Source organism: Schistocerca cancellata, chromosome 7, assembly GCF_023864275.1.
Source record: "Schistocerca cancellata isolate TAMUIC-IGC-003103 chromosome 7, iqSchCanc2.1, whole genome shotgun sequence".
NCBI lineage: Eukaryota > Metazoa > Arthropoda > Insecta > Orthoptera > Acrididae > Schistocerca > Schistocerca cancellata.
Genome location: NC_064632.1, coordinates 315257723 through 315272642, shown reverse-complemented (window position 1 = coordinate 315272642; position 14920 = coordinate 315257723). Strand labels below are relative to the sequence as shown.

The 14920-nt window shown below is 36.7% G+C and overlaps 1 protein-coding gene across 1 annotated transcript; it reads left to right on the top strand.

The window, feature by feature from the left end:
- Positions 1-207: 207 nt before the first annotated feature.
- LOC126092747 (uncharacterized) lies at positions 208-7306 on the top strand. Its single transcript, XM_049908473.1, has 3 exons — positions 208-217; positions 3573-3821; positions 7053-7306. The coding sequence occupies exons 1-3, from the start codon at positions 208-210 to the stop codon at positions 7304-7306; spliced, it is 513 nt and encodes a 170-aa protein (XP_049764430.1).
- Positions 7307-14920: the final 7614 nt, after the last annotated feature.

Genomic DNA, 14920 nt, shown 5'->3' with positions numbered 1-14920 from the left:
TGTTTGTTGGGTGTTTAGTGTCTGTGTAACTTTGACACCTATTTCTGTTGAAACTGTATGTTGCAGTGGGTTTCATATCCTGATTTTAAACTTAATTGTTGTTGAAGTATATTACTTTTAAGTTGATCTCTGATATCCACTTTTCATCCTTAGTTGTTAAGTGATGAGAAGTTTTTGGGCATATAGTTTTGAATGTTATGTGCTAAGATGGCACCAGGTAAGAGTTTTCAGTTAATCTCCAGTGATTTTCAGCTAATAAAATGTGGTTGGCACCAACATAGTCTATCAGCCATTCATGACATTTTCTTCCATTTCACTTACGTGCCATGATCCATCCTACTTTCAGTCATCTTTCCTATAAGCATCATTTCTGTACCCCATGATGAAAGTAGGTTCACATTCCTTGCTTGACAGCTGTGAGCAGCTTAAGGGCATTGTACCTCCTGTGGCTCCAAACTGCATCTGCAAGGTGCACTATATTCTTTGAACCTGGATGGGAGTGTGTTTTTATTGCAAGATGACACACAGATGTGACATTTGCATGTAGGTTTCGAAACAAAAGCCACAAAACTATAGAGATTTGGAATTATGTCTCTGTTTATCAGATTGCTAAAGGAATTAGTTATCTGTGGGCTTGTAGGTGTGTGTGCAGTCATAAAAAGTGAGTAGTGCCCCTATTGGCACATTGTGTACATCTCGATTACCCTTGTCCTTATTATCTTCTATCCATAAATGGTAGTAGCTCCCTGTACAATGAAGTGATCTGGCATGGGGTAAATACTGATTTGTAATGTGAAAGTGATGCAGTTTATATGTGATGTATGATGTGTAATGAGAAGAGACTATGAGGTGTGTGAGAAAAGAAATAAGTCTGAGTATTTATCTACCAAAGTTTTTTATTTTTTCAAACAACAATATTGTTCACTTCAAATTTGTTTCCTTCAGTAGCTATTCAGTAGTGGAGTTGTTGTTCCCAGTCTTCATAGCAGTGCTGAAAGGCTTCACTGATAGGCCTTTAAAAGATCAGTTACATTTGTTGAATGTTCTCCAGAGTTCCAAAATGATGTCCTTTTAAGATATCTTTCAAGTTTAGGACAAGAAAAAATGTCACAAGAACTCAGGTCAAGTGAATAGGGCAGCTGCGGAACAACAAGAACGCATTTGAGGTCAAAAAATCCCTGATGGAAGTGGCCGTGTGACATGAGGCATTGTTATGATGCAACATTCACTTGTCTACAATATCTGGTCTCATTAAATTCACCCTTTTCTTGAGATTTTCAAGTGTATCTTTGTAAAACACTTGGATGACAGTTTGTCCATGAGGAACAAATTCCTTATGGATGATACACCTATTGTTATAAAAGCAAATCAGCATTGTTTTGAGCTTTGATCTGCTCATTCAAGCTTTTATTTGGTTGAGGAGATGTCTTAGTGTACATTCCTCACATGGGATCAGGACTGTACTCAGAAATCCAAGATTCATCACATGGGATCACACAACTGTACATTCATGGTCATTGGCAATCCTCTCAAGAAGATCAATGCACATGTTTCTTTGATTGTCCTCCTGTTTGGTTGTGACTTTTTTAAGCCCCATTTTGGTACAAACCTTCATATGTGCAAAACTCCAGTCAAAATTTGGATCAGTTTTAGAAGTTGAGGTTCATCTTCAATGTATTCTTTGCCTCCAAAAAATGATTTGTGCCAGCAAAAAACTTGTGCTATAGATAATGAATGTTCCCCATATGCCTGTTTCAGCTTTTCAAAGGTCACACTCAAAGATTCCTCAAGTTTAATATGACACTTGATGGCATAATGTTGCTCTAAATTCTGCTATTCCATTTTTGTAACAACAAAAACACCACTATGTTTCTCTCACACTTTGCAAGTCCACCCGTTGTATTAGAGTACACTGTCTTATGTCAGATGACTAGTAAAACTAGTTATTTTTGGGTTACTCTCTGTTGTTATCCTTCAGATGACAGTGACGTGTGATTGAGTAATGATTTATTACAATATTCAGGAGAGAAAGTAATGACACTGAAGGCAATATGAGTAATGATGATAACTTTCCCAAGAATGTGAAGATGACTGAGTGACATTAAATGGTATATTTTATGATGTAGCCCACAGAGATCATAATGGGAAGGTTAAACATATTTTATTTTACTACACCAAGAGTTTTCAATTCAGGCACAATATGCTTTTTGACTCATTTTACACTGCAGCCTGTCATCTGCAAATACTTGCTTTAAGCAGACACAACATGGTGCACACATGTGGCATGGCCCAGCTGTTGCTTTGTGATAAGCCAGTCATACATGGATGTGCTACCACTCCTCTTTCCCCTCTTCATCTTGTCAGCTATTATTAAGTCCAAGTTACAAGGATTTACTTTGGCCATTTTGGGGTTTCTTTCTAAAGAATGCATTAAGTTTAACTTGATACCTAAGTTTTCTACATTACTGTGTCTTAAAATTCAGCTTTGTTGAGTGTTTCATCTTTTTGCTGTGCAGCCTCTCTTTGTGGTGTCTGTTCTGTTCACTTTTTATTTTTTAATGAACCTTTATACCTGGAATTTGTAGTTTATTCTTTGTAACTAATGTTGCACTGCTTTGTTGATGAGCTAAGTTTATCTTCAGTTTAGAAGCACTTATTTCTGTCCTTTTCTCTCAAGGCACTACTCATAAGGGTTAAAAATAGTTCTGCATTTTTAATTCTTATTTCTGCTGAACTGACTGTTTCCTTTCAGCCTCTCAATGTAAAATTTTCCTGTCCTGTATGTTTGTGCACTCTGCTACTGTCTGTTCACACCAACTAGCAAAATTTCATGAAGAATCAAAGTTGCTATTTTTTTTTTACACACCCGGAATCACTTCATATCGAAATTTAGCCACTTTGATGTGTTTCCACTGCGGATTTTATGCAGATGACAAATTCCTTATATGGTTGTTCAGTGTCTTCTGAATTTTGTGTTTGCTGAAAGTCAATGTGGAAGGGTGCTGAGACAATTTAAAAATCTTACAACAGAGGTGCACTCTATCAGCCCATTTATGTTATTGGGGTTTCAATTTAATGCAGTACTGTACTAATGATCTGAACTAAGCCTTCTTAAACCTTGTCCACTGTGCTTCCTGGTTTCAGTCTTTTGTCATACTTAAGAGCTTTTTATATACAAATCTGGTGTTGCTCTGTGCTGATTGTTATGGTGCTTAACCTATTGTCAGACAGCACTGTCTTACCCTGTTTTTACAAGTACTTAATGCCATACCATCAGTACGCACCACAAGCTGTGTGTTTAAAGCTAAATTTTTCTCCAAGGTCATTTTAGCAGGCACATGTGCACCTGCTTGTAGCCTGTTGCCCTCACCTGCCACCTCCTCTTTTGTGTTTTTCCCCTCTATTTTCCCACATCTCTGTACATTTCCAGGCTTCACTTCCCCACTTCTCTCTGTCTCACCACCTGCAGTACCTCTGTTTACTCCTTCACACCTCCAGTAACAGTGCACTGTCTCCCCTCCTCTCCCTGTTTACCCCTCTTCCTTGTGATACTGAATTCTTCCCTACTGCAGCAACACCATCGTCCACACCAGCAGTAGCAGAACCAACTCCTTTACCAGTAATAGCAGAAACAACTCCTCCACCAGCAGCAGATAAACCAACTTCTCCACCAGCAGAAACAGAACCAGCTCCTCCTCCATCATCTTCAGGGGTAGCAGAAAAGAATAGACCAGTCACAGTAAGTAAAGTATCATCTTTGTCTCATGATGAAGTTGTACCAAATGACTTGGGAAAATATGTTCTTAGAAAACTTGTTGACAGTTAAGTGAAACAAACTTCCAACCGTGTTTCAAGCAGACCCAAAAAATTACCAAAGAGAAATGAAGATTTTTTATGGATTATTCAAAGGAAGTCCAACTGCCACCTAACATAAATTACAGGGCTGGAAAAACAATTAAATGTTCTCCATTTCCCCAGAATACTGTACTCCTCCCCTCCTGTGACAGAAACTATATCTTATTTCTGCACTTAAATGTCAAGTCTCTGAAAAATAAAGCTGATGAGCTTGGTATACCATTAAAAAGTAACAAAAGAATGATTTTACATACAAACAAACATTTGTTAAAGGAAGTAGATATAAAACTGCATGTACCATCAGGTTTCTAATTAGCTACATACTACTGCAGACCCAGTGAATCTTATGGGGGTTCAACCATGTATGTTAGCAATGATCTAGACTTAAAGTTTTCTGTTCTTGAAGTTAGTGACTTACGCATTAAAGGTGTTTTTGAAGCAGCTGCTTTGATTATACCTAGTATACAGCTCATAACTGTTTCTTCATATCACACTCCTGATAGTAATGTAGAACAATATATAGAATGTTTAGAAAAACTTCCGATCAGTATACAAAAGTACACTAAATACAAAATATTAGTTTTTGGGGATCTAAACATAGACATTACGAAAATGACAGCCAGAAATGTTAATTTAGTAAATATATTAAGGTCCTATAATCTCTTCTGTGCTAATGAAAGTCCCACAAGGCATTTCTCCTGTCTTGACAATCTAATATATAGCTACTGAATTTCGGCGTACAAGTAGTCAGAATTTTAATTTTAGCTGTACGATAAAACCAGGAACAAAATTCAGTGCTGCTACATTAAGGAGCCAAGAAAAAATTTCTTCATTGAGCAAAAAGTACTCTTCCATCTTCCTGGTGGGATCAAATGATGTTGCTAGGAATGAAAAAAACAATCTCTTAATCTCGCTAGAAAGAAAACTGTATGAGCTGAGAGGAACAAATGTTATTGTTTTTTCAGTGCCACACCGTTACAACTTGATAGAATGGTCCTGTTTGAAAATGTAACATTTGTGAACATCAGAAATTTAGGGAAAAGATTTCACACAACACATGGTTCTCATCTAAATGTACTTGGAAAAAAATGTAATAGTAACAAAAAATGCCATGGGATCACACAACTGTACATTCATGGTCATTGGCAATCCTCTCAAGAAGATCAATGCACATGTTTCTTTGATTGTCCTCCTGTTTGGTTGTGACTTTTTTAAGCCCCATTTTGGTACAAACCTTCATATGTGCAAAACTCCAGTCAAAATTTGGATCAGTTTTAGAAGTTGAGGTTCATCTTCAATGTATTCTTTGCCTCCAAAAAATGATTTGTGCCAGCAAAAAACTTGTGCTATAGATAATGAATGTTCCCCATATGCCTGTTTCAGCTTTTCAAAGGTCACACTCAAAGATTCCTCAAGTTTAATATGACACTTGATGGCATAATGTTGCTCTAAATTCTGCTATTCCATTTTTGTAACAACAAAAACACCACTATGTTTCTCTCACACTTTGCAAGTCCACCCGTTGTATTAGAGTACACTGTCTTATGTCAGATGACTAGTAAAACTAGTTATTTTTGGGTTACTCTCTGTTGTTATCCTTCAGATGACAGTGACGTGTGATTGAGTAATGATTTATTACAATATTCAGGAGAGAAAGTAATGACACTGAAGGCAATATGAGTAATGATGATAACTTTCCCAAGAATGTGAAGATGACTGAGTGACATTAAATGGTATATTTTATGATGTAGCCCACAGAGATCATAATGGGAAGGTTAAACATATTTTATTTTACTACACCAAGAGTTTTCAATTCAGGCACAATATGCTTTTTGACTCATTTTACACTGCAGCCTGTCATCTGCAAATACTTGCTTTAAGCAGACACAACATGGTGCACACATGTGGCATGGCCCAGCTGTTGCTTTGTGATAAGCCAGTCATACATGGATGTGCTACCACTCCTCTTTCCCCTCTTCATCTTGTCAGCTATTATTAAGTCCAAGTTACAAGGATTTACTTTGGCCATTTTGGGGTTTCTTTCTAAAGAATGCATTAAGTTTAACTTGATACCTAAGTTTTCTACATTACTGTGTCTTAAAATTCAGCTTTGTTGAGTGTTTCATCTTTTTGCTGTGCAGCCTCTCTTTGTGGTGTCTGTTCTGTTCACTTTTTATTTTTTAATGAACCTTTATACCTGGAATTTGTAGTTTATTCTTTGTAACTAATGTTGCACTGCTTTGTTGATGAGCTAAGTTTATCTTCAGTTTAGAAGCACTTATTTCTGTCCTTTTCTCTCAAGGCACTACTCATAAGGGTTAAAAATAGTTCTGCATTTTTAATTCTTATTTCTGCTGAACTGACTGTTTCCTTTCAGCCTCTCAATGTAAAATTTTCCTGTCCTGTATGTTTGTGCACTCTGCTACTGTCTGTTCACACCAACTAGCAAAATTTCATGAAGAATCAAAGTTGCTATTTTTTTTTTACACACCCGGAATCACTTCATATCGAAATTTAGCCACTTTGATGTGTTTCCACTGCGGATTTTATGCAGATGACAAATTCCTTATATGGTTGTTCAGTGTCTTCTGAATTTTGTGTTTGCTGAAAGTCAATGTGGAAGGGTGCTGAGACAATTTAAAAATCTTACAACAGAGGTGCACTCTATCAGCCCATTTATGTTATTGGGGTTTCAATTTAATGCAGTACTGTACTAATGATCTGAACTAAGCCTTCTTAAACCTTGTCCACTGTGCTTCCTGGTTTCAGTCTTTTGTCATACTTAAGAGCTTTTTATATACAAATCTGGTGTTGCTCTGTGCTGATTGTTATGGTGCTTAACCTATTGTCAGACAGCACTGTCTTACCCTGTTTTTACAAGTACTTAATGCCATACCATCAGTACGCACCACAAGCTGTGTGTTTAAAGCTAAATTTTTCTCCAAGGTCATTTTAGCAGGCACATGTGCACCTGCTTGTAGCCTGTTGCCCTCACCTGCCACCTCCTCTTTTGTGTTTTTCCCCTCTATTTTCCCACATCTCTGTACATTTCCAGGCTTCACTTCCCCACTTCTCTCTGTCTCACCACCTGCAGTACCTCTGTTTACTCCTTCACACCTCCAGTAACAGTGCACTGTCTCCCCTCCTCTCCCTGTTTACCCCTCTTCCTTGTGATACTGAATTCTTCCCTACTGCAGCAACACCATCGTCCACACCAGCAGTAGCAGAACCAACTCCTTTACCAGTAATAGCAGAAACAACTCCTCCACCAGCAGCAGATAAACCAACTTCTCCACCAGCAGAAACAGAACCAGCTCCTCCTCCATCATCTTCAGGGGTAGCAGAAAAGAATAGACCAGTCACAGTAAGTAAAGTATCATCTTTGTCTCATGATGAAGTTGTACCAAATGACTTGGGAAAATATGTTCTTAGAAAACTTGTTGACAGTTAAGTGAAACAAACTTCCAACCGTGTTTCAAGCAGACCCAAAAAATTACCAAAGAGAAATGAAGATTTTTTATGGATTATTCAAAGGAAGTCCAACTGCCACCTAACATAAATTACAGGGCTGGAAAAACAATTAAATGTTCTCCATTTCCCCAGAATACTGTACTCCTCCCCTCCTGTGACAGAAACTATATCTTATTTCTGCACTTAAATGTCAAGTCTCTGAAAAATAAAGCTGATGAGCTTGGTATACCATTAAAAAGTAACAAAAGAATGATTTTACATACAAACAAACATTTGTTAAAGGAAGTAGATATAAAACTGCATGTACCATCAGGTTTCTAATTAGCTACATACTACTGCAGACCCAGTGAATCTTATGGGGGTTCAACCATGTATGTTAGCAATGATCTAGACTTAAAGTTTTCTGTTCTTGAAGTTAGTGACTTACGCATTAAAGGTGTTTTTGAAGCAGCTGCTTTGATTATACCTAGTATACAGCTCATAACTGTTTCTTCATATCACACTCCTGATAGTAATGTAGAACAATATATAGAATGTTTAGAAAAACTTCCGATCAGTATACAAAAGTACACTAAATACAAAATATTAGTTTTTGGGGATCTAAACATAGACATTACGAAAATGACAGCCAGAAATGTTAATTTAGTAAATATATTAAGGTCCTATAATCTCTTCTGTGCTAATGAAAGTCCCACAAGGCATTTCTCCTGTCTTGACAATCTAATATATAGCTACTGAATTTCGGCGTACAAGTAGTCAGAATTTTAATTTTAGCTGTACGATAAAACCAGGAACAAAATTCAGTGCTGCTACATTAAGGAGCCAAGAAAAAATTTCTTCATTGAGCAAAAAGTACTTTTCCATCTTCCTGGTGGGATCAAATGATGTTGCTAGGAATGAAAAAAACAATCTCTTAATCTCGCTAGAAAGAAAACTGTATGAGCTGAGAGGAACAAATGTTATTGTTTTTTCAGTGCCACACCGTTACAACTTGATAGAATGGTCCTGTTTGAAAATGTAACATTTGTGAACATCAGAAATTTAGGGAAAAGATTTCACACAACACATGGTTCTCATCTAAATGTACTTGGAAAAAAATGTAATAGTAACAAAAATTTTAGAAATAGTAAATAAAATCTCAACTGTGCAGTGTGATGATAGAAAAGTCATACCTCTCATGGACAGAAAGTGTGTGTTACCTGTAGACTCAAATGTGAAATCAGCTGTCAGTGAAGCTACACCTCTCCAAGACAAGTGTGAAATTTTATTAATGCAAGTGAACACTCCAAATGTTAATAATTCACAGAAAGGCACAGCAGTTGTGGAACAACAAACACCAGAAATAAGTGAAACAGCAGCAGCACCATCATTATCATCAGAAGCAGCAACAAGAACAGCAGCAGCAGTGGTAGAACCAACAACATCTGGAGCAGCAACACAGCAACGCTTAAGGAGGAGCACAAGGAAAAATACATCTGTGTCATTCAGTGATAATTTTTTATGGTTTTAAGCCAAGAAGAAAATAAAAATGTGAAAAACCAGCCTGCTAACTCACAGATAAGTCACAATAACATCCTATTTTTAAACATTCAGGGTCTTGAAAGTAAAGTTGAAATTCTGGAGGAGTCATTGCCACAGAATAAGTATTCTTTCTTATGTCTATCAGAACATTGGCTTAAACCAGAACAAATACAATACTATGTACCAGAAGGTTATAAACATGGAAACATTTTTTGCAAATCTCAGTACCGTAATGGTGGTACTGTTATCTATGTTTCAAATGAAATAGAGTGTAGAGCACTAGATCTTAGTTGGGCATGTGTAGAGAAACACTTTGAAATTACCGGGATCATATGTGGTATAATGAAACTTATCATAGTATGTATCTGCTATTCCCCTGACTCACATGATAAAACTTTTTTAGATAATTTAGACAGTGTACTTTGCTACATAACAGAATGGAAACAGTATGTAACTGTAATTGGGGGAGACTTTAATTCATGCTTTGATGTAACATATAACAAACCCAGTGTAAATAAGTTACTGAATACGCTAAGGCAGCACAACTTCCATCATGTAAATTCAGAACCAACAAGCCTACAAGCGTGCTTGGATAATGCTTTTGTCAACTGTGCTCATGATATGTAATCCACCAAGGTAAAGGAATTTGTTTTCTCAGACCACTCCATGTTAACAGTAGAGTTAAGACATTTTATAAAAGGGGATGAGGGCAAGGCTGCACAAAAGTTAACAAAATCTAATACCTTAATAGGAGGTGCATTCAAGTTCTAAGGCCACCGATTTTTTTTCTAATTAACTACTCACCCGAAATCGATGAAACTGGTGTTACTTCTCGACGTAATCGCCCTGCAGACGTACACATTTTTCACAATGCTGATGCCATGATTCTTCTTCTTTAGGAGTCTGTTTTCTTCTTTAGGAGTCTGTTTCGACCACTGGAAAATCGCTGAGGCAATAGCAGCACGGCTGATGAATGTGCAGCCACAGAGAGTGTGTTTCATTGTTGGAAAAAGCCAGAAGTCACTAGGAGCCAGGTCAGGTGAGTAGGGAGCATGAGGAATTACTTCAAAGTTGTTATCACGAAGAAACTGTTGCGTAACGTTAGCTCGATGTGCGAGTGCGTTGTCTTGGTGAAACAGCACAAGCGCAGCCCTTCCCGGACGTTTTTGTTGCAGTGCAGGAAGGAATTTGTTCTTCAAAACATTTTCGTAGGATGCACCTGTTACCGTAGTGCCCTTTGGAACGCAATGGGTAAGGATTACGCCCTCGCTGTCTGAGAACATGGACATGGACATGGACATTTTTTCAGCACTGGCGGTTACCCGAAATTTTTTTGGTGGCAGTGAATCTGTGTGCTTCCATTGAGCTGACTGGCGCTTTGTTTCTGGATTGAAAAATGGCATCCATGTCTCATCCATTGTCACAACCAATGAAAAGAAAGTCCCATTCATGCTGTTGTTGCGCGTCAACATTGCTTGGCAACATGCCACATGGGCAGCCATGTGGTCATCCGTCAGCATTCGTGGCACCCACCTGGATGACACTTTTCGCATTTTCAGGTCATCATGCAGGATTGTGTGCACAGAAGCCACAGAAATGCCAACTCTGGAGGCGATCTGTTCAACAGTCATTCGGCGATCCCCCAAAACAATTCTCTCCACTTTTTCGATCATGTCGTCAGCCCGGCTTGTGCGAGCCCGAGGTTGTTTCGGTCACACGATGTTCTGCCTTCATTAAACTGTTGCACCCACGAACGCACTTTTGACACATCCATAACTCCATCACCACATGTCTCCTTCAACTGTCGATGAATTTCAATTGGTTTCAGACCATGCAAATTCAGAAAACGAATGATTGCACGCTGTTCAAGTAAGGAAAATGTCACCATTTTAAGTATTTAAAACAGTTCTCATTCTCGCCGCTGGCGGTAAAATTCCATCTGGTGTACGGCGCTGCCATCTCTGGGACGTATTGACAATGAAAACGGCCTCATTTTAAAACAATGCGCATGTTTCTATCTCTTTCCAGTCCGGAGAAAAAAAATCGGAGGCCTTAGAACTTGAATGCACCTCATATTAACAAAACACAATCTCATAAAACTAACACACCAGCTGAGCATAACAAACTGGGACAAATTATTTCAAAACTGTGATTCCAGTGCCCAAACAGTTTATGAAACATTCCACAATTACTTAAACAGGTACTTTAAAAGACCATCTTGTTCAAAAGAAATATCATAAAACAAGAAAGGGTAAATTTTGGTACACCAAAGAACTGGAGTATCTAAAAAATAAGTTACTACAGTTGAAGCACCTTGCCAAAGTAAACAATTCTAATGAAATTAAGGATCTTGAAAAAATCACTAAAATCTGTCTAAGAAAGAGTTGCAATTGGCGAAACAAAGATACAACACAAATCTCATAAAAAATAGTAAAAACCAAAGCAAAACAGCCTGGTCAGTAATTAATACTGTTAAAGGTGAACTCAGAAACTTTGACAAGACAGTCCCAATACCAGCAGATACATTCAATAAATATTTTGTAAGCTGTGCTGATGATATCAAAAAATTGATCAGTAAACCCAGTGTAACATGTATAGATTATCTTAAGAGAGCAAACCTAAATCATAATAGGGCCAGATCATCATTGAAACACTTTAAAGAGGTACACCAACATGAAGTTCTTAAAATAGTCAAAGAAATGAAAAATTCATACAGTACAGATATTTTTAATATGTCAAACAATCTATTGAAAGAAATCATACATTACATTGCAGCACCACTAACATTTTCTATAAACCTGTGTCTCATAGAAGGGTTTTATCCTGATCCTCTCAAAGTATTCAAGGTAACTCCAGTCTTTAAGAAGGGTGTGAAATCAGATCCTGCAAACTACAGACCAATTTCACTAATTCCAGTACTAGGAAAAGTCTTTGAAGGATGTTAAGTGCATCACAGTTTGGTTACAGAAATGGGTCAGCTATACATGCCATAGAACTCTTAGTCAGAGACATTCTAGCAGCATTTGAGGACCATGCACACACACAGGTAACCTTATGTGATCTGAGCAAAGCTTTTGAATGTGTTGACTACTCACCTTTGCTCTCTTAACTTGAGTACTATGGAATATGTGATAAAACTCATCAAATCATACCTCAATAAAAGGAAACAGGTGGTGAGTTCAGGAAGTCATCTGTCAAACATACTCGAGGTTCAACACAGAGTGCCACAGGGATCTAAATTGGGACCACTTCTTTTCCTTGTACACATAAATGACTTACCAGGAAATATAGATGTAAAGACATATATGTATGCAGATGACACAACTTTTCTATCTGTAAACCATGTTCTTGATAAACTTGTAAGTGATATGAAATAGACAAAAGAAAATGCAACATCATGGTTTAATGCCAATGGTCTGCTATTAAATGAGGAAAAGACCCAGAATATGTGGTTCAGTCTATCAAAGACTACAAAAATAGAAAAACAAAAGGCAAAGTTTTTAGGTATCGTACTTGACAACAGTCTAACATGGAACTCTCATGTTGATCACATAGTGGTTAGGTTGTCAAGAGTTATATATTTGTTGAAGAGACTGATGTGTTGTGTGACATTTGAGTACATAAGGACAACGTACTTTGCCTTTTTTCAATCTGTTTTAAGGTATGGGTTAATATCTGGGGAAACAGCAGAAAAATAAATGAAATAATGGTGATCCAGAAGAAAGCAATCAGAGTAATGGCTAAGGTAGATAATAGAACACATTGTAAACCATTTTTCATTAAAAATAGAATTTTAACAGCTATTAATTTATATATTCTTGACAGTGTTAACTACATACTTGCTGAACTACCTAATTTAAGTGTAACAAGTCAAAGGCATGACTACTATACAAGAACATGTACTACTCTGCTGTTGCCACAAAATAGATTAGCTAAAACTAACAATAGTCGTATGTATATGGCAATTAAAATATATAACAAATTGTCTAAAAATGGGTCAATCAAGCCTGACAAATTATTTGAAGAAAATGCTCATAACTTTCCATTCTATTCATTAGAAGAATTTTTATAAATGCCCTATGTCAACTTAAATACGTAAAAATATATCTAAAAACAAAGATGATTTGACTTACCAAACGAAAGCGCTGGCACGTCGATACACACACAAACAAACACAAACATACACACAAAATTCTAGCTTTCGCAACCAACGGTTGCCTCGTCAGGAAAGAGGGAAGGAGAGGGAAAGACGAAAGGATTTGGCTTTTAAGGGAGAGGGTAAGGAGTCAGTTGCGAAAGCTAGAATTTTGTGTGTATGTTTGTGTTTGTTTGTGTGTGTATCGACGTGCCAGTGCTTTCGTTTGGTAAGTCAAATCATCTTTGTTTTTAGATATATTTTTTCCCACGTGGAATGTTTCCTTCTATTATATAAATATGTAAAAATTTATTTTGTAAAATTAATAGGTTAAGTGAACTGACGAAGTCTATTGCATGTAATAATGCTGAATGACCAATAAAGAATCTGAATCTGAATCTAATAACAAACATATACAAATGTGATTTTGAGCTAGGCTTATTTAATGTCTATTACCTGTTGCACCATAGAGGTGTATGGGTGAAACTAATTACTGAAAAACCAAAGCAAGACCAGGAAGAAACTCAGTGTTTGACACTATTTACAGATAGAAATATTAGCAAGTATAGAGAAGAACTTAAGTCTAGATTGGAATACTGTTATACATTCCTTCAGAAATGTTGATGAAGCCTTCAGCACATTCCTCAAAATCATTTCTGAAATCTTCCATACATGCTGTCCACTGGTTAAAAAACAAAAAAACAAAAAGTCAGGAAACCTAGCCATTCAACTTTACAGAAGCGGTTTTCACCTCAATTACAAAAACTGAGACTTGTCATGATAAGGTCAAAAAGGAAGCATTAGATAAAGAAACTTACAAAAACCTGAAAAGAAAATACACATCTGAAATTAAAATAGCCAAGTGTAAAGCAAATGGTGATTTGATTAAAAAATCACACAATAAATGTAAGGCTGCATGGAAAGTAATAAAAGCAGAGCTAGGTATGGATATAAACTATAAAGACAACACAAATGCTGGTAACATCTGATGATTTCAATCACTTTTTTGTCGACTCTGCCAAACTTAGCCTCTCAACTCAGAGCAACCAGAATTCCAATTCTACACATACACCTATTTCTCACCCCACATCTGGCAGAAATTTTCAACAAAACATTACAACATAGTGTTAGCTAGTACATGAAGAGAAGTACAAGTAATTTCTATAATTAAAGCAACCTCTAAATTAGTATACTCCAGAACTGAAGATGTTTATGGCCTGTCAAACTTTGTAATTAAAAAAAATTGTAAATCTCATATCATATCCTCTTTGCATACTGATAAACTGGATGCTCTCTAGTGGACACTTATCAGAATGTCTCAAAAAGACCGTTGTCATACCATTTTATAAAAAAGGGTGACAAATCCTGTATCAATAATTATAGACCAATTTTACTTGTGCCTATTCTATAAAAAAATAGAATATTGCATACTGCAGCAAATATGCATACACGTATCAGTCAATAATATATTAAATGATTCTCAGTATGGATTTAGATCAAACTTATCAACAGTCAAAGCAGCTGAAAACCTTATCTCTTTTGTACTAAGCTCATTTGAGTCAGAATTATCTGTTGAAGCCATTCAGATTGACTTGAGAAAGGCTTTTGACTCAGTTAACCACAAATTATTATTGGATAAAATGTGTTGCTATGGAATCAGACACTTGGAACTCTCACTAATTGAATAATACCTCAGCAACAGAAAACAAATTGTAAAGCATAATGGCCAAAAGTCACAGACTTCAAGTACAAAAGAAGGTGTTCCTGAGGGCTCAGTGCTTGGCTCTCTACTATTTATATTATTTGTAAATGACTTTCTGAGTAACTTGCCCTGTAAATCTATCCTCTATGCTGATGACACAACATTTGCTAATTCCAAAAAGGATATAAACAAATAGAAAGAGGAAAGTGACGAATGTCTCTAAATATCTAATATCT